Source organism: Sebastes umbrosus, chromosome 13, assembly GCF_015220745.1.
Source record: "Sebastes umbrosus isolate fSebUmb1 chromosome 13, fSebUmb1.pri, whole genome shotgun sequence".
NCBI classification, from domain to species: domain Eukaryota; kingdom Metazoa; phylum Chordata; class Actinopteri; order Perciformes; family Sebastidae; genus Sebastes; species Sebastes umbrosus.
Genome location: NC_051281.1, coordinates 14,754,722 through 14,782,720, shown reverse-complemented (window position 1 = coordinate 14,782,720; position 27,999 = coordinate 14,754,722). Strand labels below are relative to the sequence as shown.

Genomic DNA, 27,999 nt, shown 5'->3' with positions numbered 1-27,999 from the left:
GAAACGAAAGTAAAGGAGTTCAGTTTCCTCAGCAGAGTGAATCGTCGTTTTCTCTGCCAGTAGCTGCTGGATTCATGTTGTACTGTAAGGACAGGCTGCTGTGATCCGAGTTATAATGGATTTAGATAATGACGATGATGTCAACGAGCGTCTCATTGAAGACTACAGGCCGAGGCTGCGATACCTCATCGTGGTGGACCGGGTCCTGGATCATTTGCCGGACATGGACACCGACCAGAGGGAGCAGATCAGACAGAAAGCGAGGACTGACGGTGACCTGGCGGCCACGGATCTCCTCATATCTGCAGTGTTAAAGAAACCCCACGCAGATGGCTGGTTCAGGGCCTTTGTCGACGCCTTGTCCAACTCAGGTTGCGAGTCTGCAGCTGAGTACATGCAAGTGAGTCCACCAGGCCCGGAGCTGGAGGCAGAGAACGACTACTGTGTCAGACTCATCCGCCTGCTGTCTCCCAGTCTGGTGGACATGAAGACTGATGATGTGTGCAACCACTGTTTCTCCAAAGAACTGATCACCCAGGATGACTCAGAGCTTGTAAGTACACTGTTGTGCAGTTTTTCCAGTTCCCAGTAGATGTATTTACTGTGGTTGACCACGAGATGTCAGACAAATGTAGGCATGTGTCCTGCAGACCCTTAGAAAAAAAGTAGAAGCTTATGCTTCAAGTTTATTTATGAAGATTATCTAAGTAAAGTTCAAGTATATTTCCCCAAATTCTACTTTATGTAGTATCAATATACTATTAGTATACTTAAGTGTACTAATTCAATACTTCTTGGGACTAAATTGGCCCACTTTTTAGTTTATAAAAGTATACTTTACTTTAAGTGTAAGAACAGTAAACTTTGAGTACACAACTAGTTTACATCTAAGTTGTATTTTGTACTGCAACTATACTATGAACTATACTTCAAGTGAATATGTATACTGTGGCGGTACTGAGTTCCCCAGACTTTAGTTGTTCAGTCAGAAGACTGAAAAACAGTTCCCATCCACATAATAATATAAAATAAAATGCCTTCTTAATAATAATAATGAACAAATGCCTCTTCAATAATGAACAAATGCCTCTATATTAACAAACAATTAAGGAAACTGAAATATTGGTTTGTGTTTTTCCTTTTACCCTCCTTTAAAGTTTTCCCAAATAAAATACACTAAAAGAAATGGGTATAAAGGGTTTCATTGAAAATCAACAAATGAATAGAATACAAAAATACAGCCTGCAGGCGTTAGGCTATTGTAAGGCAAGCCAGATCGTTGCACAAATAGTACCTAAACGTCCCAGTGCAGGTAACCCAATTGGTTGGCACTTAACTTATTTCCCCAACTAGGAGAGTCAACACTCTCAACAAACAAAACACAAAGATCACAGAATCCCAAAAGGGCCCAAAACAGACCAGAGTTTCTGGTAAAGCTGATAACACATGCTGCATTGAGTGAAGGAGAGATCAGAATGACACTGGGTGTGCAGTTTCCCTCCTCTTTTAAGCCCTACAGAAAGGTCGTCGTTACACCCTGATTGGCCAAGAGGGGAATGCACCAAGCTGCTCTCAACTATCATTTAAGAGCCAGTCCCCACACCCTGCGCAACAGGTGAACTGAATAACCCTCTAATCACTCAGCAACTCAACCAAAAAAACACCAGGGAAAAGGGAAACAACAGCAAGCACCAGAGAATTGGCAGCTGCCACAATACTATATACTTGTCCTGCAGACCCTTATAAAAAAAGTAATAGCCTATGCTTCAAGTTTATTTATGAAGAATACTCAAGTCAAGTTCAAGAGTATTTCCCCCAATGTCTACTTTATGTAGTAAGTATACTAATATCAATATACTATTAGTATACTTAAGAGTAATAATTCAATGCTCGGGACTAAATTGGCCCATTTTTTTAGTTTTATAAAAGTACACTATACTTTAAGTGTAAGAACAGTAAACTTTGAGTACACAACTAGTTTACATCTAAGTTGTATTTTGTACTGCAACTAAACTATGAACTATACTACAAGTGAATATGTATACTATATACTTGTAGCCCACTTTTTAGTTTATGAAAGTACACTTTGTTTACTTTAACTTATAGTATTTAGCCAATGATTTATGTATTGCATAAAGAGACTTGCTCCTTTTGCTATTTGACTAGATGTTTTGTGATAATTTAAAAAACAATTAAAGACATTTTTCTCACATGCCTCCATGGTGAATGGAGAATCCAAAAATGTAGAAAATTATTGATGAATTTGAAGTAAATTTGTATCAAAACATTTGTTTAGAAACTCTCACACACTTTAATAGGCTACTCTATCAAAAAGTAAGCACAACTACACGCCAAGTATTCTTTTCTGTAGACGTATAAGGCAAGAATACTTAATTATACTTAAGCATATCTTGATCAAAAGATTAAAGTACAAGTATAAGCCAAGTATACTTAGACTGTACTGTATACTTGTCAGTATAAACTAAGTATACTTAAGTATATCTCTGATAAGTACTGAAAGTACATTCTCTTATTATTTTAAGTTTAAAATAAGTATACTAGTAGCATACTTGAATAAACATCTATTTGGAAAGGGGAGTACTGACTGTACTTCCCTCTGATTGCATAAAACCAGTGTACTGTAGTTATTATGCTCATGTTGCAGATTAAAACAAAAACAGCAAGTGAAGGAAACAGAAGTGGAGCCCGAGAACTTCTGAAATGTATCGTGAGAGGTCGACCGGGATGGTTTTCTACATTTCACGAGATCCTGCGTCAAACTGAACACAAGCACCTGTACGAGCTGACTGGAGGGTCACCTGTGAAAGGTGACTGACTTTACTGGAGCACACACCCAGTGGTGGATTAAGTTTAGGGACTTTTTTTAGTAAATCTTGGTCATGTTATTCTTTCAGCCGTTGTGCTTTTCAGCTGATCCTGATTTTTTTTTTATGTCTCTTATGAACCAATAGGGGTAAAGGTTTTTTTTCTCTGAAGTACAGTACATTAAAATAATAAAAAAATAATCTAGCCAGTCTGGGGCTCTTAAAAGCATGGGGCCCCCATAGGCTGTACACACCCATCACAGGGAATGTCATTAGGCAGTCTTGTCGTTAGGTAGAGATTATTGATTATAGTAGCGTGATTATAATAGTGTGATTTATTTATTTATTTCTCATTAGGCTCTGATGACAAACTGCTCTCACTGAAAGATGAACCTACTGGAAGTGAAGCTGCAGCTGATCTCCCGCAGTATGTGGTCGTCAGCTCAACGCAGGAGGCTATGGAGGAAGGTCTGACACAACACCTCTATTCAACAATCAGTGATTAGAATTAGCGCCTTGCGGTCGTATGCCCCCGCCAACCAGTCAAATTGCAGTTTACATCCATGTCTAAAATGTCATCATTTTATCCTTTTAGACATTTGAAATTGTCATAATTAGCATATGAATTCTTGAGGTATTCCTGAGATATCACGTTCACAAGAACGGTACGGACAGCCAAAACTCATATGTTATGTTTTCAGGTTGTCGGTCCTAATTATATCTTTAGATGTCAGTGATAACAACTGACAGCAGCCCTGATTCAGTACATATTGAACAAGTAGAGTAACTGAATGTGGACATTCATACTGTCCAGCAGGCAGTTTATTGTTCAGTTCACCCAAATCACAAAACACATATTTTCTCACTTACCCTTAGTGGTGTCTTGTAACCGGAGAGACTTCAGAGACCAGGTCCGAAGCACACTGGAGCACACAGATTTAAGGCAATCAACTTTATTAGAAGACTAACGCTTTTTGGACTCTGATGAAAACGCAGTTGGCGTCAAAGCGTTAGTCTTCTAATAAAGCTGATTGTCTTAAATCAGTGTGCTCCAGTGGTGCTTTGGACCAGGTCTCTGAAGTCTCTCCTGTTACAAGATTGACCTACATCTGTGAGCACCGGACAGGTTTACTATTCCTTGTGAAACAGTTGAAGCGTGTTTAACCTCCTTTCTTCCCTGAGTGGTGTTTGTCCCTGTAGATCCTTTTCATTTTGCGTGTAAAGTTTTTATATGGACACGTTCATCTAAACTAGATAATAAAACACACGCTAGAGTCACATTTGTCACTTTTGAAACTGTCCATAACCAGGTCTGTGGATTATCACGAGTAACTGGGACATTGCTTCTTGAAAATGTTTGCATTTGAATGCATGAGTTGTACTTATTAATGCATATGACAATAAACTTGAACTATCTTTTTCAGACCTGTACGAAGCAGCGAGCACTGATTCCAAACAACTGCCAGACAGCTCGGAGGAGCCCTCCTCACAACCAGGTGGGACTGATCCACCCTCGCTCACCATTCATACTGTTGATGTTGTTCAAAGTCTGGTAGTAATCTAAAAAGCGTGTTCTGGTTCTGGTCCCAGTAGATCACACACGAAAAAACAAATGCAAGACAAAATGTACGCTGGATGTGTAGATGCCCCATAGCAAGCCTGTTCGATTACTTTTTTAAAGGGCCAGATTTGAAAAATGGACAAACATTTACATTTCCTGTCTGAATCTTTTTAATCTTAGTAGGTTGTTGTTTTAATAAACACAATGTTGCATTTAACATCTTTTATTCAGTTTGACTCTCCTAAATTCCCTCAGCATAGGTACATTTGGAACAGATAAAAAACTGTGCGATTAATCATGGACAATCATGCGATAAATTGTGATTAAATATTTTAATCGATTGACAGCCCTAATATAATCGCAATGATATTGCAACAGCCTGCAACAGCTTCAATAGCGTGAGTTGTAACGTTTATGAACGGGAATAAACTCTCTTATTGGAAGAAATAATTATTTTTTACATACTTTTGTCATATTTATAAATAATCAAAGGGCCAGATTGAGGTCGTTAAAGGCCCACGTGCCGCCAATTGAACAGGCCTGCCGTATAGTATCATAAAGGCAGAATGAGTGCGTTTGGAACGCATTGCAAGTGGAACATTTCTGGCTGCTCGACACCAAAGAATATGTTCCATGTGTGCACCATGATGGACCACATAGAGGTCAACAGAGCATAGCCAGCCAGCGCTTTAAATGAAAACCACATGCTGACTGTATATCGGCGCATTGTGAAGTTATGTAAAGGAGAAGTTGAGATTCAAGTCGCTGTGGTGTGGGGCCTTCCTTTGCACCTCTAGGCTTATATCATTCTTCATTTTGTTTGATTGTTTCAAAAGCTGCTACATCATCATCATCATCTCTCACTGCACTGTGCTCACATGAAGTACCTTTCCGACATTGTGTTTGCATAATAAATGGCTGCATTAGTGATAATCAACCCAGAGCAGAGAAGTGACACAAAAGGAGAGGCATGTGGAGTAATGAGGCAGTGGAAATAATTACATCATGTGAAGAAACGGTGGAGGTGTCTTTTATTTTCTTAATAAGAGGTTACAGTACAGTTTGTCTCATTAATGTGAGTAACGCCATAAACCTGAGTGCTCGCTTTAAACAGAAAAGATTACGTGTTAGATCGTCTTTTCAGACTGTGAAACGAGTTGCATGTGCAGAATTATTCGTGGCTCTTCTGAAATTAATTTCACTGCACTGAATCATACTGAAAAATAAGCCTGTGGGTTTTCTGTTCTTATTGGAACGGTATTAAACACAGCTGATTGTTGACTTTCCAGCTCTAGCATAAGTTCGTTTAGCGTCTGGGAACTGCTGGTAAAAATTCAGGGGGGCCGAGCAGGCCACTGTTTACTTCTTATTGTTGTTAAAGCTCTATCTCGCCATCGGCACAGACGTGTATTTACTTCCATGCAATTGCTAGAAACAGCACTTTAATCTCTGGCATACCAAAGTCTCAGAGGGAAAATGAAAAGCTGTCTGCACTTTGGGGATAAAAAAGCTTTCTGGGGGTTTGAACTCATAACTGGGGGGGCGGAGGCGGGGGAACGTAGAGCCTTGAGTTGAAGGAAGGTAGCAGAGAGGGGGGTACATGAGTCATAGCCTGCCAGCGACTCAAAGTCTGACTGAAGTGGATCATAGTGTCCTTGCAAACAGGAAAATAAGACAAAATACTGGCACAAATAGACCTCAAGAACAGGGAAAACATTACTGAAATGAAGTGTGATGAAATGATACACACCCAAGCAGCTTTGGGGAAATCTAAATGATAAAAGATAAACACATGCAGGTGTCAGCTTGTGCAAGGAAATACTGTACATTGCCCTGGAAAATTTGAGGTAGTTCAATTGGCTCGTACCTTTTAAATGTGACTTCCAGTTTTAGATTAAAAAGCCAGATTACATAGATTGTGCTGCGGGGATGATGATTTTCAGCATCGCCCTGGGATCCCTCAACAAAAAGCCAATTTGACCCATTGGGTTTGGATTATTGCAGAAAAGATAAGATCTGTGGCAAACAATCGTTTATGATACGTAAACGTTTTGTTCAGAATGATAATCTTCACAAATGAACACCACTTTTATGATTATTGAAGCATGAATGCGATCGGCAGAAGTAAAAAGCTAACATTAGGCCATAAATTAACCACACCACGGTCGCATGAGCGCGAGTGTACACAATGAGGCTGAAACGGGGGACGAGTCGGCGTGATGGCGTTTAGTAGTCTCATTTAGCCTCTTGTTAGCAACCGCCTTAGAACAAAACGTTAAAGCTCTTAAGCTTGTGTTAACCACAGACCTTATTTCTAACCAAAAACCCATTCAATAAAACATTGACTTCAAGACGAGGGAACAGGAAGTGCTAAAATGCGAACTCATTTCCGGTTTTAGGACTCATTCCTGTAGCACTCTATTTATACTTGAACGCTGACATCTGTCGGCCTGCTTTTGGCTCAGTTCTTTAAAACTTTGAACTTTATAGTTTGCACTAAGCGGATATGATACAATAGTGCCTCTCACTGACATGATTTATAGCGCACAGTGTTCATATCTTAACTACTGTACCTAAGACATGTGGTTTTATAGGCGCAATGAAAGTCTGAATGCTCAGTGTTTATGCTTTAAATGTAGAACATATTCCATGAATTCAGCACATGTGCATACGGTATGTTTAGCATTTTTAATAGCAGCTCAAAGAAAACATTCCACCCCAGGACCAAAACCACAAACAATGACAAGCACAGTCGTTTCCTGCTGGTAATGCCTGTAATTGTGGTTTGCTGACACAGACGAGAAGTTTTGTCTGTCTGAACCTCTGCTCTGCATTACAGAACCAGTAGCAGCGGCGGGAGGCCCAAAAAAAGCTGATATTGTTCTCCGCGATTATCAGATGGACGTCGCTAGACCTGCCTTGGAGGGGAAAAACATCATCATATGCCTCCCGACAGGAAGCGGTAAAACCAGAGTCGCAGTTTATATTACCAAAAAACATCTGGACCACAGGAGGGCAGAGGAGCGTTCAGGGAAAGTGGTCATCCTGGTGAACAAGGTACAACAACCCAAGTCTGGTTTATCAGACTTATGGCTTTGCACCGTTATGTTGACCTACATATGTCCTCTTTCTCAAATCCAAAGAAAACATTTCTATCTTTCAGTCAATTTGCACATGTGGGTCAGCTCACCACAAATTACATGCCTTAAGGTTTAGATATTCCCCTGCACTTTGGTACTATTTGGCATGCATGCGATCGGCTCTGCGCTGGAAAAGACCACCACTTAATCCATTTTGGATTAAAGGTTTTCCAGCTATAAAAGTGTTTAGTTGAGTTTTAAAACAGCTTGAGAAATAGTGATAGCGTGTGATTGAAACTGATCACAGAGGTTCATTCTTCAACACTGGAAAGTACAGAATCCTAAATTCCTTAGTGGTTTCTCTGCAGAAAAGGGAGTGTCTCGCTGAACTTTTAACAATGAACAACAAAATCAAATCATCAGGAGATTTGTAGTAATAGAAACTATGCCGATATTTCCTAATTTCTTTTATTGAGTTATTTCTGAACTTTGTAGCATCGACTTCATAACATTGTTTGTGGTCTGGTGTCCTGCAGATTCCTCTCGTCGAGCAGCATTATACCGAAGAGTTCTTGCCGTTTTTGAAGCCGACATATAAAGTGGAGAGAGTCAGTGGAGACTGCAAGCTCAAAATCTCTTTCCCAGAGATCGTGAAGAAATATGACGTCATCATTTGCACAGCCCAGATCCTGGAGAATTACTTGGAGAGGGCTGACCAAGGCGAGGACGAAGGGGTGAACTTGAGCGGTATGATTTTACAATTCTAACACAGGAATGTAAATAACTCCTCCTTGGCTCAACAGTTTCCTTTGGTTTTAGTAAACAACTCAAAAACAGACCAGCGTTTCGAAATTAAAATAAGGTCACAACAACTCAACGTTTTTTTTTAAAGGCTTCCTAAAACCTTAAGTTAATATCTGCCCAGGCTTAAACCACAGACACTGACAGGTTTTGGAATAGAAAGCCACCCAGAGGACTCGTAACATCTCCCCTGATGATACCTGACAGGATCTTGTCAAAGTCTTCCGGCTCTGCTGTTCACTCTCGTTGGCACTCACCAGTCCAAGGTGGAATAGCCACCTCAGTGGAACATATGCTGTTTGTTGAAACGCCTGAGAGCGTGTCCTTTTTCTTTTTTTTTTCCTCTCTCCTGCCTTCCAGGCCACACGTCTGTTCAAGCCATCAGTGTGTGGCTGATCAAATTCACATGAGAGCTTCTATCACCCACAGTACATCAAGCTGCCACTCCTTTATATTCTTCCTTTCCTCCGGGGACAAATTTGTATCACTCTGGTTAAACTTGTGAATGATTATAATTCACACTTTTGTAAAATACAAAAAATAAGAAACGAGTTGGAAGCTATTTTTGAAGTTTGCCAGCGTATGTTATTGTGTGGCTTAAACTGCTGCGTCAGGGTTTCCTAGAAAAGTGCTGGTTTGTGTGGGAGGATCTCTCTTAAAGAAAGAGTGAAAATCACATCTGTTTATATGAGAAACACAAATAAATGACATATAAATGGCACTGCTTGATTGAGAAAATTGTAGTCCCTTGGACGGTAATGTTACAGTGAGACATTCAGAAATGTAAATGTTTTAACAAAGCAAGCAGTCATTTTGCTAAACGACATTTTTAGCAAAGAATCTCTCACAGTTCATTCCTCTTGTTGCTACTTTGCGTGTCACATACTGTACATTCATGTATGTGTTTGGTTGTCTTCTCTTCATGTAGATCTGACACTGATCGTGATAGATGAGTGTCACCACACCCAGAAAGGAGGCGTCTACAATCACATAATGATGCGCTACCTGAAGCAGAAGCACAAGAACAAGAAGCTGGAGAAGTTGCAGAAGGAGCCCATGCCCCTCCCTCAGATCCTGGGCCTGACTGCCTCACCGGGGGTCGGGGGAGCCTCGAAAATGGAGAAAGCCGAGGACCACATACTGCGCGTAACTACTTTTCTCAGCTTCCTGTCCACACCTACATAAACTACTATAATAACACCAGAAGCTATGGCCTTAACAGTCACTGAAGAGATGATTAACCTGTTATTCATCAAGCTGTTGCTTTAATTGTGTCCACACCTAGTATATTCATGTGACCACTGACAACGTCAGTCTTTCATTTAGTTTCACTTCTTCATCTTTTGTTCATCCAAATCCCACCCCAAGTTTCCCTGCCTTAGTCATCGAGGATCCTGTTCATCCAGCCAAGCTGTTTCAAATATTCCACACTGCTCCTGCACACACACACACACACACACACACACACACACACACACACACACCAGCCATAAAGTTTCCTACTGCCACAAAAGTCAAAAATTGAAAACAGCCTTTTGGCTTCAGCTCTGTGTCTGACAAGCAGAAGTTCAGCAGAAATGGTGTGCATCACTAAGGTGGAGATTTTGATTAATTCCAACAATGTAAATATGTGTGTCTCTTTCGTAGATTTGTGCAAACTTGGATGCTTACAAATTGATGACAGGGGAACTTGGAAAATTCAAAAGGGAACCAAGGAAAATCACTTTAAGTGTTGAAGACAGAAAAGAGGTACATTTGTTGGAACAGGAGTCGGCCTCGTGGCAGCTTGTTAACACAGTTTTCTCTCTAAGACAGCGTTACATGTGTGTGTCCTTTTCAGGATCCCTTTGGTGATGTAATCAAGAACATCATGAATGCCATTCAAACCCATGCCGAGCTGAGCCCCAGCTATGATCTTGGCTCTCAGACATATGAACAGTGGGTTGTTCAAAAAGAGCGAACAGGTGAGCGCAATATTTATGCTCATCTTCAGGGATACTTTCCTTTGCCCAGTTTCCCTCTTTGATAACAAACTACCTGGCTTCTTGGATATAAAAAAAACTTGTCTCACTCCATTTTAGCTGCAACAGAGGGAAATCAGAAAGTGCGAGTTTGTACGGAGCACCTTCGACAGTACAACGAGGGCCTGAATCTCAGCAACACCATTCGCATGCGTGATGCCCTCAGCTTCCTGAACAAATACCACGAGGAGGAGATAAAGAGAAAAACAACACCAGACGTGGAGCAAATCACAGATACTGAGAGATTCCTCTTCAATTTGTTTAAAGGTATTGGGGTGTTGTTATTGTTGTGTTTTAACTCAGTAGTTTTTGGGAAATGAGCTTATTTGCTTTCTTGACGAGAGTTAGATCACCATTCTCATATCTGTAAATATAAGGCAAGGTGCTGGTTAGTTTAGCTTAGCATAAAGACTGGAAACATATGGAAACAGCTAGCCTGGGAATAATATGTTCCAATCTTTTGAGCTAACTGGCTACTGGCTGTAGCGCTATATTTACCGGAGTAGTTGTATCAATCTTCTCATCTAACTCTCAACAACTACGCGAATAAATGTGTATCCCAAAATGTTGAAGTGTCCCCTTAAAGAGGACTTATTTTGCTTTTTCCCTTTCCTTTAGTGTTGTATAGTTTTTTGTGCATGTAAAATGTCTGCAAAGTTACAAAGCCCAAAGTCCTCCCCCAAAGAAACACTGTTCCTGAACTGCCTGAAACGCCTTGATTGAAGTCCTGCCTTTTCTTCCGTAACGTGGTGATGTCACCATGTAACATATTTGCATAATACCTGCCTAGCGCCTAGTTTGGCACGCCCTCAAACTAAGCTAGTTAGAGTGGAGCTTGAGTGGAGTCAGAAGAGTTTGGTTCGGTTGACCAATCACAACAGATTGGGACAAGTGACCAATCAGAGCAGACTAGGCTTTTCGGAAGGGAAGGGCCGACAGAGGCTGAAAGGAGGCGCTTCAACACAGCCGGTATGAGCAAAGTAAAGTGTTTTTTAACATTAAAGCATGTAAACATATTCTACTAGAAACACAAAATACAAGCATGAACCTGAAAATTAACATAATAGGTCCTCTTTAACCTTTAAAATGATACCAATAATTTACCAAAGTTCTTTAAAATCTGTGTCTTGCAGAGAAAAGGGAGGAGCTGCAGAGACTCGCAGAGAAGCCCGAGTATGAAAATGACAGCCTGTCGAAACTACGAGGTAAAATTCTGCAAGAGTTCAGCAGCAGGGATGAGGCCAGAGGGATCATTTTCACCAAAACACGTCGCAGTGCTATCGCTCTAAGTCAGTGGATTCAGGAAAACTCCAAGTTTGCTGACATTGGAGTGAAAGCCTCACATGTGATCGGAGGGGGAGACCAGAGTGTTGTTAAACCGATGACCTCTGTGAGTGCACACTAAACATTTTTTTGCCTATAGCTTCCTACACACTTCACATCCAATGCACACATAACCTTCTTCTCAATACAATTTTTTGTAAATCAGGCAGAGCAAAGGGACGTGTTGACCAAATTCCGAGATGGTGAAATCAACTTGCTGATTGCGACCACAGTGGCAGAGGAGGGATTGGACATACCAGCGTGCAATGTTGTTATCAGATACGGCCTCGTGACCAATGAGATTGCCATGGTGCAGGTCAGTGAATCACACTGTGGATTGTGTTAAAGATGGATCACTTATATATCCAGTAATAAAGACACCATTATACAGATGTAAAATATTAAAGTGGTTTCTTACCATTGACTATCATTACCTTTTGCAGGCTCAAGGCAGAGGAAGAGCTGAGGACAGCAGTTACACTCTGGTAGAGGTGAAGGACTCTGGGGTGGCCGAGAAGGAGAGTGTCAATGAGTACCTCATTAAAATGATGAACAAAGCCATTGTCAAAATCAGAGCTTTGGATCAAGCGATCTATGAAAAACGGGTACGTTTTTACTGCAAACTTATTTTTTAATCTGAAACCCACAGTGTCGTAAGACCTTCTTTGAAATGTTTTTTTTTCTTTTCACCAGATCTTAGAGTTTCAGATGCAGGCTATACTGGAGGAGAAGGTGAGAAACACAAAGAAGAAGCAGAAAGTCATGCAGCTTCAGAAGGGTGAAGTGAAGTTCAGCTGCCGAGGCTGCAACAAGCCCGTCTGCACCGGCGATGACATCCAGATGATCGAAGACATGCACAGAGTCAATATAACACCAGAGTTCAGGTACAAATTACAATTCAGAGTCGACTTCAACATTATTCCATCATGTATAAACTGTATGCCGCAGTTGTAATTACGCTCTGATGATGAATTATACCCTGCATGCATAGCGAATTTGTCCAAAATCAAATCAAATCTTCTTTTCTTTTTCAGAACACTTTTCATTCAGACAGAAAATACAACTCTTCAAGAGCGACTTCTAGAATATGAGACCAATTACTACATAGTATGCAAAGTCTGCGGGCAGGTAAATGTATTTCAGAAAGTTGGTGTTTTTTTAGTTGATGCCACTTTCATGTCTGTTCATTCAATATGAAGCTACAGCCATGACGCTGCATGCAACAGTCAGAGGGACTAGTCTCTGTATCGGTGACTAGCTGTCTGAGAATCCGAGTAAACTGGGAAATGAGACCAAATTGAAATAAGTGGGAGAGAAAATAAGTCCGAGGATCACATGAGATATAACTACAACCAGATGATTCCATATCTTTTTATTTAAGGCCAGGCCTGCCACATTAAAATGATTCTCTGTTGGCCATTATCCTCTCAAATTGTATTTCAGCTGAGCGCACAAATGGCATTAATTTGTTTTGTCATTGAACAAGTCTTTGCTTACTCAATGCAAAAACCAACACTACCGTAGCGTCCCTTTTATGTTTTAACGGCTGATTTCCGTTGCAGAGATGGGGTTCCATGATGCTCTACCGAGGGATCGATTGCCCCAGCCTCCATGTGAAATACTTTGTGGTGACGTACGACGGAAAGAAGATCAGCAAATGCACCCAGTGGAAGGATCTCGCCATCAGGTTTCCCGCCTTTGACTACGCTGAATATGCAAGCCAGATGGCAGCGAGCTCAGATGAGGAAGACACTGAATGAATCACAGCTACTTACTCATTAAGAATCACAAAATCATTGATTTTGTATTTTTAACTTTGGCTTGCACAGCAGCTGTACCCATCACACTGGTAAATGCAATGCTTCCTTTGAGTGCTAAATTGTCGCGATAACTGGAGTCACTGATGGTGGTGGATTTAAGCATGTGCTGCAAAGCACGTACAATATTTTTATCATTTTATTGGGAAAAGGCTTCACAAGTATGTTAGATTGTCAAAATATGAATTTGCATGTTTGGTTTGTTGTGTATGGGATACTTTATGTTGAATTTACTGCAGAGGCTCTGTAACACTGGTGGACTCTGGGATGTGCCCCTTCTAGTGGAGGAAACGTGATGAAGTGCCCTCTAGGTTGTCCTTCTAGTGGAGGAAACGTGTTAAAGTGCCCTCTAGGTTGTCCTGCTAGTAGAGAAAACTTGATGAAGTGCCCCTTAGGGTGCCCTTCTAGTGTAGAAAATGTGATGAAGTGCCCTCTAGTGTCCCCTTCTAGTGGAGAAAACGTGATGCAATGTCCCCTAGGATGCCCTTTCAGTAGAGAAAACGTGATGAAGTGCCCTCTAAGGGTGTCCTAGTGGAGAAACTTGATGAAGTGCCCTCTAAGGTGCCCTTCCAGTAGAGAAAACGTGATAAAGTGCCCTCTAGGGTGGCCTTAAAATTGAGAAAAACAATGAAGCAGTGCCATATAGGCTGCCTTAAAGTACATGCTAGAAAATTGTGCGCTGGTGCCTTTTTTTATTTTGTTTTTCGCCCTCTGCCCCTCAGACAGCCTGAGTCCACCACTGCTTTGTAACAATCGTGAAATGTATGTTCTGTAAGTTTCCATATTGTGTGCATCACTGATATACAAAATGAACAGGGGGGGGAAAAAAATGATTTTCCTCTCCAAACCTTCATGTGGTCTCCTGAGATTGGAGCCACTGAGCCTGTGATAGCCCCTCAGAGCCCACCTGTCAACAACACAAACGCACATAAACAAGTGCTGGTGATTTTCCATTAAATCCAACTGTTGAGCCAGTCACAGATTGCTATTTTTAGACCCATCCTTTTTTTAAAGAATAACTTCAGCATACACATAGACACCTGAGGGATCTGATTGCACTGGTAATGGATCATTGAGTAATAAAAGTATGTCCACTATCTGGTTTGTGCTTTTTTTCTTCTTTTTTTTAATTGCACTTATGTTCTCAATAATGAATCCACAATATAATAATAATAATAAAAAAACACTAATTACTACCCAACACTATTATTATGTGGGGTGGTTCTTTTTTTCCACAACTGAAAATGTCTCTATCTGACTTTTTGCTTCCTTCACATTTTTAGGGAATGACTTGCACCCTTGGTGAAAAAAAGCCACTTCCTAAATAGCAGCAAGTTGTGCGCTTCTTGGAAAGTTGTCCAGTGTGCAGACTTCAGGGAGGCATCTCTCTCTCTGTCTCTCTGTCTGTCTGTCTGGTGTCGGACTCCTCTCAGGAATGCAGCGGGAAGAAGTGTGACAAGCCTTTTTGCTTTAACTTCAAAAGTAGGACGGAGCTCAGTTTTCTCATGTTGCCATATTTAGTTTAAAGCCATTGTTGCTGTGAGAGCATGTTAACCAGGCTGCTTGTCCAAGAAGTCACTTTAAACTTCACATCATCGACTTCCAAGGATTATTAAAAGACTTGAGAGGCGACTTCTTCTTCTTCTTCTTCAGCATCATGGTACAGTAAAAAGGATTTATCAAGTTTCAAATGAGAAAATGTTGTAAAAATACACATAAATGACTGTACTGCTGACAGATAAATGGACTGTATAGGAAAACCTGCAGCGTTTGTGTTAATGTTGTGTGCGCTTTTCAAGAAGAGGATGTTTTTGCAACTTTTTTTGTGTGTCACCTTTCTTTTTTTCCATGCAGGGCTGCAACAAGGTGATGTGGGGGGTGATCGGGGCGGTTGTCGTCATCACGTTAATAACAGTCACAGCAGTTTATTACAGCAGTAAGTCAAAAGCTCAGGCCTGACCTGACTGTGTGCTCCTCTTTCACTCCTATTGGGAGTTCAGTGCGAACAGAACCAAAAGTGCCAAATCAAGTATAACCTGTTATGTGCTTTTATTGATTCGTTTCCAAGTTTGGTGATTTTATTTTACAGTCTAATAATGTGTATATTTATTATTCATCCAGTTTGTCATGTTTCAGGTAACAAACTTGTGAAAGAGCAGACACTAGTTGTGTGATTTATAAATTGCTCTTATTATAGTGTGGTAACATGCTGCTGGATGTTAGAGCGCCACCTCGTGACGCACACATGGATGGTTGTTTTCATTTTTCCATTTCTGATCCAACAGCAACATTTTTACTTTTATACAGTGGTGAGATGTAACTAACTACTCAAGTACTGTGCTTCAGTACAATTTTGCTGCCTATACTTGTATTTTACTTAAGTATTTTTTTCCATTTTATATCCTCCTGGGAACCGAGTTAAAAAAAAATGTCTTCCAATTACTTTTTTTGTGATTTCCTTCCTATTTAGGGTTAAAAGAAAATCTTACCAATTTAGGCTTGTTAAAATGTATTTGTATTATCCACTGTAGTGGACTACAGGACAATTTCAGTGTGAAAAGACTAAAACAAATGAACAGATTATGGCTTTAGAGTGATATTAAATCAAGAATACATTCAAATTGATTAAAAAAAACACACATGCCATATCACTGGAAAGCCTAGGATGTCCTCTTTACAATACACCAGGGGTTGATAGAGTAAATCAAAAGAGTAAGAGGATATGCATGTGCACAAAATGTCCACTACAGAGGACACATGTCAATGGGCTGGGCAAATATTGTACTTTTTACTACATTTATTTGATAACTTTTGTTTCTAGTGAGATTTGACAAAGGAGGACGGTCTGCATGACAGATAATAATGCACACAGTGCACATTCATAGACTAAGCTACTGGATTTACCCTGCACTATACTCATTTTTAAAAGTCTCTTCTGCACTATATTCATTTTTAACAGTTTTCTTCATCTCCTTGTATTTTTATATCTGGTATATCTGTTTGTACTTTGTACTACTAACTTTTTTACTGCCTTATTACCCACATGTTTTGCACTATGGAACTGTTGCTGATGCTGGGAAACTTGAATTTCCCTCAGGATCAATAAAGTTACTATCTATCTATTTAATACAAAATATTAATTAACTTAATATAGGTTAAGCTATACCCAGCAGTATATAAAGTAATTAACTGAATTGTACACATTGATGCATTAGTAATTATAATCCAGTGATATAATGCATTGTGAAAAGGGCTGTTGTGCATAATGGGTATAGCTACTTTTATTTTTAAGTATAATTTTATACTAATATTTGTGTACTTTTATTTAAGATTTTGAATGACCTTTAATTGTATTTTACACCACCGTATTGCTACTTTTACTTAACATTTGAATACTTCTTTCACCACTGGATTATTAGGCAACCAGCACTAATGCAGCATGTGCATCATTTCAGAGACTGATGGTCCCAAGAGGCCATTCACCCTCGATGACTACTTCAACGACACCATTAGGTGGAGATCCTACGATTTGTATTGGATATCAGGTACCACCTCTGTTACAAAGGTTGTTCTTTAGGGCAAGATGAAATCATGTTGTGTACAAATCTCTCACAAGCATATGTATTCTCTTTTATATCTGCAGACAAGGAGTATCTGCATAAAACAAGAGATGGGAATATCTTCCTCTACAATGCTGAAACAAATGCGGAGTCACTATATTTGAGCAATTCAACCTTTGTAATATACTTATATTTTCAAATATGAATGTTTTGTAACAATAAAAACAATGATAATGCTGAATAATAACTCATATTTCATACTAATATTTCCATTTGTTTTCATTGTAGGCTCAAGTGGATGCCACAGATTACTTTTTGTCTGGTGATTATAAATACATCGCTTTGGAAAGCAATTACACACAGGTGAGATACTCTCAGTGAACTTTCCCCATGTTGAGTTTGCATGTGTGTTTTTACCAGCCCGTTCTCATTCCCAGGGCGTTAAATACCAACGCTTTGTCACGGCCATCGGCGTTATATATACCGACGCACAAGGCACCCTTTTGCGTCGATATGAGACGCACCAGGCTTTCCATTAACTACAAGCCAAACCATGTTGTTTTTTCCTAAACCTAACTGTAGTGGTTTTATTGCCTGTACCTAAGCAAGTGTTTTTGTTGTAATTCACAACATTAAGCATGTGTTCACTGCGACCAAAAAGTGACGCAGAGGGATCTGACAAAGCGTCAGTAGATGACGAGTTGGGATGAGAACGTGTTGGTTTTTACAATAGTTCAACTTTACAAGAGGTTCGCTGTAAATGTCACCTTAATTTTGATAATCATCAAAATCATCAATCAAAAAAAACAGATCGCAAAGGTCTGAAAACAAGTTTTGTGTGTTTGCACTCCGACAGAAATGGAGACATTCATTCACAGCCTCTTACTCCATCTATGACAGGGAGAGTTCGTAAGTTTTATTGTTGCCTGGATCATTTATCATACCAGACACATCATGTCATTTATTTGGTATCACCCTAAATTATTTTCATATTTCTTTTCCAGGACATTTATTACGCCTGTGAATCTTCCCACCGTTGTGCAGTACTTTTTTTTCGCCCCAAAAGGAAACAAATATGTAAGTTCACACCATGTCATCAGCTAGCCTTGTCTTCACGCTCCAAAATAAACATCAGGTCCTGCAAGACTGTGAAAGTGTTTTTGATGAAGTAAAGTTATGAATCTGAGTATGGATTTGTACTATATTTTAAATTAAAAACATAAAAAACGATGTTTTGTTTTGCAGGCTTACGTCTCAGACTTCAACGTTTTCTTCAAATCCAACGTCACTGCTGAAGCTGTACAGGTGACCTACAACGGGAAGAAGAATGAGATCCTTAATGGTATCCCTGACTGGGTATATGAGGGTAAGTAACGTTCACTTTTCCATGCATCCATGCATCTGTGGAAGATGGTTACAGATTTGTTTTTTTCTCCTAACAATTTCAGAGGAGGTGTTTGCATCGAGCGGGGCACTATGGTGGTCAACAACTGGAAAATATTTGGCTCATGCAGAGTTTAATGATACGAGCGTTCACAAAGTGGAGTATACGTGGTATGGAAATGAGCAGTATCCTGAGACAGTGGCTGTTCCGTACCCAAAGGTGGGATATTCTGCCCTTATTCTTTTAGTTAGATGCCTAAAATAAGGTTTGTGGTTAACACAAGCTTAAGAGATTTTAACGTTTTGTTCTACGATATAAAATACATCAATAAATACAGGGCGATGCTAACTTCCTGGTTGGCCTATAAAATACATCATCCTTGGAGCACTCTATTGTCCATATCTTCCTCACACTCTCATTATATAGAATTATGTATCAAGCATTTTCCATTTGGTTGTATTTGGTGCAGGCTGGATCTGCGCTTACCAAGGTGAAACTGTTTGTGGTCGACACCACAAATCCATCCCTCCGCACACAGTTGGTGGCTGCTCCTGCTTCCGTTGCTTCTGGGTCCGTATACTCTTCACTTCATAGCGTCACTTAAATCAAAGTGCATTGAAAACAGAGGCAAATACAATATCCTCACGGTCTGCCTTACCTTGTCACTTTGTGTTGCCTTTGCTCAGCGATCACATGTTGTGCTCAGTGACCTGGGTCACAGACGAACGCGTCGCTGTGCAGTGGGTAACGAGGAAACAGAATTACGTGGTTGTACAGATCTATGACTTTGATGGAAGCAGCTGGCAAGAAAAACAGGTAGCTGTCACTGCGTCTCTGGATCACGACCAATGTGTTGACTTCATGGTCATGTGAGGAAATAATTAACTGCATTAAATATCTCTTCTCTTTATAGAAATTTGAGCAAACGAGCAAAACGGGATGGGTCGGCCACGTAAGTTTCCAAAAAGTTTGATTGTGAATTCATTGTTTGATTCAGAGTATGACAATAAAATATCACCTTTTTTCCAGTACGTGCCCTTACCTCTTTTCTTTGCTGACGATAAACTCAGTTTCTATAAAGTGATGAGTGACACTCAGGGCTACAAACATATTCATTATGTGAAAGAAGTAAGTATATTTCAGTTATATTCATGCAAAAAATATACTACACGGTAGCTTTCATCATGTCTTTGGTGCTGAGTGTTATATTTTATTGAAGGGCAAAGCAACACCTATTACCTCTGGGAAGTGGGAAGTCATCTACATCTCCAAATTAACAAAAGATGCCATGTGAGTGATTTACATTTCTGGCAAAACTACATAAACCTTAAAGAACATATGCAAATCTGACTGGTGTGAAATTCTTTTTCTACAGATATTTTGTGAGTAATCAATACCAAGGGATAGCTGTGAAGAGAAATGTTTACAAGTGAGGATTCTTCTTATCTATGTGATTTATTCTTGGTCCCCCAGGATGACTAGCAGACACATGCTATAAACAATAAACAAGAGCACACTAAATATTACAACATTTTGATGAACTGGCATGATCTGATTGTCATAACTGAGCTGTTTGTTCATCAGGGTTGTGATCGGAAGCAGCCCTTCTGCTCCTCAGTGTCTCACATGCGACCTGCATGAAGACAGGTGTCAGGTCACCTCTGCTTACTTCAGCACTGAAGCCTCTTACTACCGAATGGACTGCTACGGTCAGTTACACATCCACACTTCCTCTTAAGCAATAACTCATTCGCGGTCAATGTGTTGGGGTGTTATCTGTGATGGGGAGCATCTGTGAGCAATAATCTGTCTAATACTTCTAAAGTCGTATAGAAGACTTGATGTATTTGTACATTTTCTATTTTTCTTTTTTACCAGGACCTGGGTTGCCCCTCTACACACTCAGGGACAACAGGGGCTCAGGTGCAGGTCTGTATACTTAATAACCCCGTAAGCCCATTGTTTAATTATTTATTGTATTACTTTACAGTTAAATCATATTGTCATCTCACTTTGTGTGAGACACAGATGGGGATTTATTATTATTTATACTGGTATATTATATTGATTTATTACACGGCTTTGTTGAATACTCGATTCTGATTGGTCAATCACAACATTCTACGGTCTGTTATTGCTTTATAACTACTAGCTATGGACGCAGTTCTGATCTCACACTCCGGAGGATCATTTTTGTGTCAAATTATTTGATTTCTAGCAAGTTTCTAGTAAGTAGCCGTGTAATAAGCGGGATAATGTACAGCAAGCGGGTCATTGTTGTGAAATAAACCCCTTCAGGGTGATGCTTCAGGGTCCTGTATCACTCTGTAAGGGTTTATTTCACAACAATGACCCGCTTGCTGTACTTTATCCCTTACATATTATTTAAATGAAATTACACAGTTCTGTACTTACTGACATTAAAGCTGAAGTTGGTAACTTTGAGCACATGATTTTTTTTTAAAAGTTATTTTTATAAAACGGTCACAATATTCTGACAGTAGTGTGTCAGTCAGATGATCTAAAAATGTGGCTCTGTGTCCTCCTGTGCTCATAATTGAATTTGAAAGATTTCACAGCGCCGAAGGAAAACAACCAATCAGAGCAGCAGCAGCAGCTGTCAATCACTGCTCGCGAAACTCATTAACTCCAATCAAACTGTCAAACTAGGCAGCGCTGATCAAATATGAATTCATATTTCAATTAATTCATATTTCTTATAAAATATGAGTTCATTCAAACTCGCTAACTGATCAAATATGAATTCATCGTTGATCAGTTAGCGTGTTTCGTGAGCAGTGATTGACCGCTGCCCAGAGACTGCTCGGCTGTGATTGGTTGTTTTTGATCGGGCGCTGTAGAAACTTGCAAATGTCATTAGGAGCTCCAGAGGGAGGCAGAGGAACATGATTTTTTTTTTTTTTTTGCAGATTATCTGTCTAATTCAATACTGTCAGGATATAGTGACTGTTTTATAAAAATAACATTTTGTCATATTTGCGCACAGTTACCAACTGCAGCTTTAATTGTACACCAGATTATGTACTGGTCTTGTTGCGTAACTAAAAACTCTGTTCTCTCTCACACCTTCTCATGACAGATGAAACACTCAGTGTCAGTTATACAAAAGTAAAGACTATAATGTGTTATGGTGATATCTGCTCTGTACTTTCCACACTGACTCTGGTCAGGTTGTGTCAGAGAGGTGACATATTTTGATATAAATTTTTATATTAGGTTTTGTGCACATCAGTCATTTCCAGTATGACAAGTAAGGAATAATGTACAGCGAGTCATTGTTGTGAAATAAACCTCAACAGGGTGATGCAGGACCCTGAAGCGTCGCCCTGAAGGGTTTTATTTCACACAGCTACTTACTTAAGAAATCAATAAATTGACACAAAAATGGTCCTTCAGAGTCTGACATCAGAACTGCGCCCATAGCAACAATATGTTATACATATATATTATGTTATTATATATAGCAACGGTCTGCTATAAAGAAATAACAGATTGCAAAACGCCGTGATGACCAATCAAAATCAAGTATTCAACAAAGTTGTTTAATAATAGTTGTTATTCAATTGTCTCTATTTCAGAGCTCTCCGTTCTTGAAGAGAACAAGGTACTGAAAGATATTCTGACAGAATTCCAAATGCCAACGATGCAGCATGGCACACTGAAGGTTGCAGGATATGGTGAGACAATACAGTACATGTTTAAAGATCCTTTCCAGTATGTTTGAAGACATATAAGATAGTACTCTTGAATAATAATCTGTGTCTGATATGGATTTTCCACACAGAAAAAAAAGAACTTTACTTTCCTCATTTATAAAAAAAAAAAAAAGGATGAATATACAAATATTTTTCATTTCAAAAGTTTAACTACTGGATACAAGATGTCTCCTACTTCACTGTTAAGCCCATTCTTGGTGTTTGTGCACTTGTGTAAGTTTCATATTGGACTATGATTTGCTTCCAAATCATAGTGTGATGTCACAAAAAACCTTTGAACAGATAACAAATCGTGATTAATCATGGATAATCATGCGATTAATCGTGATTAAATATTTTAATTGATTGACAGCCCTAGAAAGCAGTCTTCTACTATCATGTAGGCTTCAAATGAGGTTTTCCTTTAAAATATTTATACTGTAACTGGTGGATTGGTGTTGAGCTATTTATTCATCTTACTGTAAGACATTTTAGAACAGAGGCAATAATATTATTCGTCACATATTGGATGGATAGAAACATGTATATTTAAAGCATAAGTTTACATTTAATAACATCTTTTCCCCAACAGATCTTTGGTATCAAATGATGTTACCACCAAATTTCAAGAAATCTAAAAAATATCCTCTTCTTATTAAAGTGTAAGTAAACAACACTCCTCAGCGCTCCATCCCGATATAATCCAGTGAGCATTCGTTAACATTTGATGATGGATGCTGTTGCTGACCCGTGCAGGTATGGTGGCCCCTGCAGTCAGGAGGTGAACTACAACTTCAAGCTGAACTGGGGCACGTACCTCTCCAGCTCAAAGGGGATCATCGTCGCCAGCTTTGACGGAAGGGGAAGCGGTTACCAAGGGGATGAAATAATGCACGCAATCTACAAGCGCCTTGGCACGTTCGAAGTGGAGGATCAGATAACAGCTGTGAGGTAAAGAGTGTCTGAACATTCAATCACCTCGTGTTTTATCACATGCACTGTGAAGCTTTACAATGTGTCCATTGTTTTTGTTAGCTAATAAATGATTTGTGCTGTAGGAAATTCATCGACATGGGTTTTATCGACAAAGACAGAATAGCAATATGGGGCTGGGTAAGTTGTACTCTGTTGTCTGTTGCTCTTTGTATTTCTCATATACTATTCTTGTTATTCAGTGTTTTTTGTATTCACTAAATCAATCTATTCTGACCTTCAGTCATACGGTGGCTACGTCACCTCAATGGCCTTGGGTGCTGGAACTGGACTCTTCAAGTGTGGAATAGCAGTTGCCCCAGTGGCCAAGTGGGAATATTATGGTTGGTGTATATACTGTACATACTATAGTATCTATTTCTACAGTCTATTGTGAGAGCACATATATATATATAAATATATATATATATATATATATATATAGTGAGAGTATATTCCTCATTTGACGTAATTTCCACAGTGTACTTAAAAGAGTTCCCCAATTTAGCATTGCACTTCTATAACATCGTCGGACTCATGATAGACACTTAAAAAAAAAAAACGGGATCAAAGTCGATGCAGCAGCACCAGAGTCTTTTTTTATTCCATGCATTCTTCTTCTTTGTCAAAATCTGTGTCTACGTTACCCACAATGCAACCCGACCACTGACAGTTCAGTTGGAGATTCGGCTGTGTTTTGCAAGCGCAAAATACTAACGTGGCCTCGAGCCACTTGCCTCAAGCAGAGATGAGGAGCGGGCTACAGAGGTGTGGTACTCTTTTCTAACTCCACACCTCCAAACCCGCCTCACACTTCAGCCCCAACCAACGCTGACTCGGGTGACATCACCTGAGGCAGTTTATCAGAATTTGTAGAGCTCCCTCTGGAGCCACAAAGGATTTTTCACATATTCAGTAGTTTAAATTACGTTCCCATAACGAAACTGCATTGTGAATTACATTTCAAGGGAATCGTGTTTTGTCGCAGATTATATTTGTTTTTGATGTATCACAAATACGTAAGATCATTTCACAACAATGACCCACTAGCTGTACATTATCCCGCTTATTACCCTGTAGACTGTCTTTATGTGAAGGACTCGGGTCGGTGTTCCAGCGGATGTGACGTCATGTTAACAAGCAATTTCTGATTCTTACATTGAGTCCCTTTAAGGATTCAAATCTCTATATAAATCTTTTTAACTCTCTGAAAACCTCTTCGCTTCTGTTGAATAAGTATAATTTGCGTAGTGTTCTGTATAATTGTGGTATTAACTGAGTTTTCTTTTGCAGATGCAGTGTACACTGAACGCTACATGGGCACCCCCGCGGACAATTCAGACGCTTACGAAGTAAATTTTACACATCAGCTCTATCACAATAATCTTTTACTGCACAATTCTGACTTGAGACATACAGTACGCTGTTAACAGCGACATTTCTATTAAATTTAACAGAATTCCACAGTGACGGCCAGAGCAAAGAACTTCAAAACAGTAGACTATCTATTGGTCCACGGCACAGCAGATGGTACGTTTCATCCAAACACTCTTCTTTTTAGTTTCTGAGCATGTGGTAGCCCTATTTCTCAACAGTGTACCAGGTAACACAGTAAAGCCTTGCACAAATGGACCCTATTAGCCTTGAGCTTTGATGTTCAGTCACATAGTGAAAACACTGTCTTTCCTGTAGACAATGTCCATTTCCAGCAGTCAGCACAGATCTCCAAAGCTCTGGTGAACGCGCAAGTGGACTTTGAGGCGATGGTAAATATTGGCTCAGGGAAGTGGGACTAATATTGACCTTGATGGTGTTGATTTAATAAACGTTTCAGATGGGAAAAAATTGCCATGTGTTATTATGCACAGTCTAAAATATGATTTAAAATGTGTATAATTTTATAATGTTACATGCATAATTTTAGAGTCTATGCACTAATGTGATTTTGGTGTTAATTTCAGTGGTACACTGACAGGAACCACGCTCTGAGAGGATCAGCCTTCCATCATACATACACACTCATGAGCCACTTCCTGCAGAAATGCCTCGTTTACCCAAAATAGATGTGAAGAATGTGACGGCATTTATTGTGAACATTTTATTTTCTAATTTGAGTATTTTTATCTTACTGATATTCTGAAATATCAGGTTGTACATTTGTTTTTTATTTACAATGGATGTTCGATTGCTCGCACAGATGAGCATTTGTATTTTATGTGTATTTAGGGAACCTTGTCAAGATATCTGACATTCAAAACTAAAAGCAATTGCATGCATTTATGGTTGAAAACCTTGTTTTATGTGAATATGATGTCATACAATAGATGAATTGCACTGCACTGATTTGTTGTGTGAGTGTTATAATTTGTGTGTTGCCGACTAATGAATAAATAATTTTGAAATACAACAGTTTAATTATTTGTAAATTTTTTTAGTCTGAATGATTTTCACACACATACTTACTGTATGAACATAGATAACAATTCAAAAGAATTCAGTTTTGCATATTTTGTGTCTCAATAAACACCCAACATGTTTTAATTTAGCCATATAAATTTTTATAAAAACTTAATGAACAAATTTCATAATTTTAAAGCTCACTTCACATGCAAGTTATGTGGAGGGAATACAGGATAATTTTATTTTAAAATACATAGATTTGTTGTATCTATAAAACAAAAATATTCAGTTTGTATCTCATGATACTGAGGGGCAGTAATTTGAACACGTATGGGTGCCAGTATTTGTCTGTATTTATTTGTCAGGGTGGAGGTCATGTTTGATTGCAACACCTAAAGTAGCAGCTTTTAAACAAAGTCAAATACATTCAGTGGACTGAGACGGAAGCTGACTAATGGGTTGAGAGTAACAGAGGATGTGCTGAGGTTTTCAGTGACGGAGGAGTCACCTGGGAGAATGCTCCTCAGCTCCACTATATAAGACTGAGCAGATCAAGAGGGGAACCATGAAACAGCTTCAGAGAGAAGACGGGCACCAGTCAACCTACTTTTACAATCCTTCTCTCAGACGCTCATCAGAAAGGAGCACAGGTGAGAACTTTTGTACCTTTCCTCCTTTTCAAATCCAGACTGTCTATACTATGAAATTGTATTTTTATTATGCTGTATTGAAATATCTTTCTCTGCTCATCTTTTTAGAAGTCAAACGATGAAGAGCGCTCACTCTTTGGCTGGAGTCCTGCTCCTCATCATGATCCAAAGCAGCTGGCAGATGCCTGACCAGGACACAGACCGAAACCCCATGTAAGAGCAACTCTCATCTAAAAATCTCCCCTATGATCCTTTATGAGAGGATTAGGAAGGTCTCACCATGAGAGCATTTGGTGACACCATCCCGAGCTGCAAAAAAATTTAGCAAATCTTTTGAGTGTTGCAGCAGAATAGCACTTTTTTAAGCTTAAATCTTTTTTTCTTTTTGTTAAATTCATCTTTATTTTTGTGTTTGTTGTGAGAGGGCTCCAGTTGGCCAGACATTTCTAAAGGAAGACAGGCAAAGAATACTTGTGCTGGCAGACTGATTTGCCATTGACAGCTCCATGTGTTGCATTCAAAGTATCAACTGCTGACATTAGATGAAAAGGATCTCCAGTGCAGGGGTTGTTATGTGAGATGATGTTTTTATGTTTCATGTATTTTAATGCCTTCCTAGTATTATTTGCATGTATTGCCATTTGATACTTATATGTTTTAGTTATAACGTGGTGTCTCCTGTAGTGCTTGCTGATGCAAAATGTGTGGTGTAATTGAATCTCTGGAACATTCAATTTCATACGCAAGAATCACAGCATCAGCGAGATCCAAATTTACAAATGTATGAGCAGTGATCGATGGATGAGAATGGTGAAGCAGGATAAACAGTTGAGGTGTGGTGAAGGAACGCCTGTAGGGGACCAAGAGAGAGAAAGGACAGAAATAAAAAGGTCAGAGAGGCAAGGACATGAAAAACGGAAGGCATTTACAGATCGGAAGGGGAGTGTTTGATATGAGACTGTGTAAGCTTTCTTATCATTTCTAGGCTATTGGCTCCAAACTCCATGTTGGCCGAACCCATCGAGCTCCCAAACATGAAGAGACATTCGGAGGGGACGTTTTCCAACGACTACAGTAAATATCTGGAGACGAGAAGAGCACAAGACTTTGTCCAGTGGCTAAAGAACTCAAAAAGGAACGGGTGAGTGTGCCCTTTCTTACCTGATCATTTCAACTTGGTCTCATAGTCTGTAATATATTGAGAAAACCACAAGTCTGGTTTTGATTGCATTAATACTGTATATAGCTGTGTGCCTATTGGATCAGACAACACGATTACATATACAGTTATTGTGACTGTGTCTCTACAGGAGCCTATTTAGACGCCATGCAGACGGCACCTACACCAGCGACGTGAGCTCCTACCTGCAGGACCAGGCAGCCAAGGAGTTTGTGTACTGGCTGAAGACCGGCCGAGGCAGAAGAGAGTAAACTCAGCCAACTGCTCCATAAATAATGCAACAATTCATACTGGCTCTGTGTGATTATATGTTTCACAAACTGTACTAGACTTTTTTTCTTGGTCATGCTATTAAATTCCCCTCATTGAAAAGCTCTGTCGGCCTTCAGTGGTGGAAGGAAACGTTGTCAAAATGCCAAAAGTTACAGTATGTTTGAAGTTTGTCTCAATCATAAATGCTGTATGACTTTTTTTTTAATCAAACATTCACATTTTTTCACATTTTGGCACTTTTCCCATCTTCCTTCTCATAGAATTTGTAAGAATATGTTACAGTCACGTTATTGATCTGAACTGCAACTTCGATAATTACGTCTGTAGATACCTTTTCTTATTATTCAGATAAAAGTCATATTTAGTTTTCAATAAAGAAATGTGTACAATCTATGAGTTCCCTCTCGAAGAAAATTAATCCATTTTGAAATATTGG

The 27,999-nt window shown here is 39.4% G+C and overlaps 3 protein-coding genes across 3 annotated transcripts; all 3 read left to right on the top strand.

Moving 5' to 3' along the window:
* Position 1: 1 nt before the first annotated feature.
* On the top strand, positions 2-14,527 carry ifih1 (interferon induced with helicase C domain 1). Its single transcript, XM_037789310.1, has 16 exons — positions 2-553; positions 2,666-2,828; positions 3,183-3,293; positions 4,247-4,321; positions 7,226-7,443; positions 8,003-8,213; positions 9,196-9,413; positions 9,915-10,016; positions 10,108-10,231; positions 10,349-10,555; positions 11,422-11,678; positions 11,778-11,927; positions 12,055-12,216; positions 12,305-12,495; positions 12,646-12,739; positions 13,174-14,527. The coding sequence occupies exons 1-16, from the start codon at positions 116-118 to the stop codon at positions 13,369-13,371; spliced, it is 2,919 nt and encodes a 972-aa protein (XP_037645238.1). The 5' UTR covers positions 2-115; the 3' UTR covers positions 13,372-14,527.
* A 182-nt stretch (positions 14,528-14,709) lies between these two features.
* Positions 14,710-25,467, top strand: LOC119499987 (fibroblast activation protein, alpha). Its single transcript, XM_037789312.1, has 26 exons — positions 14,710-15,088; positions 15,283-15,364; positions 16,884-16,973; positions 17,072-17,166; positions 17,277-17,351; positions 17,845-17,897; positions 17,993-18,065; positions 18,234-18,354; positions 18,437-18,591; positions 18,842-18,942; positions 19,059-19,188; positions 19,286-19,324; positions 19,402-19,500; positions 19,592-19,662; positions 19,748-19,801; positions 19,957-20,081; positions 20,251-20,301; positions 21,972-22,070; positions 22,681-22,750; positions 22,845-23,039; positions 23,147-23,201; positions 23,305-23,404; positions 24,354-24,412; positions 24,518-24,590; positions 24,753-24,826; positions 25,022-25,467. The coding sequence occupies exons 1-26, from the start codon at positions 15,086-15,088 to the stop codon at positions 25,121-25,123; spliced, it is 2,244 nt and encodes a 747-aa protein (XP_037645240.1). The 5' UTR covers positions 14,710-15,085; the 3' UTR covers positions 25,124-25,467.
* A 485-nt stretch (positions 25,468-25,952) lies between these two features.
* gcgb (glucagon b) lies at positions 25,953-27,666 on the top strand. Its single transcript, XM_037789314.1, has 4 exons — positions 25,953-26,110; positions 26,219-26,323; positions 27,096-27,251; positions 27,421-27,666. Exons 2-4 carry the CDS (start codon positions 26,229-26,231, stop codon positions 27,539-27,541), a joined length of 372 nt encoding a protein of 123 aa, XP_037645242.1. The 5' UTR covers positions 25,953-26,110; positions 26,219-26,228; the 3' UTR covers positions 27,542-27,666.
* The last annotated feature ends 333 nt before the right edge of the window (positions 27,667-27,999 follow it).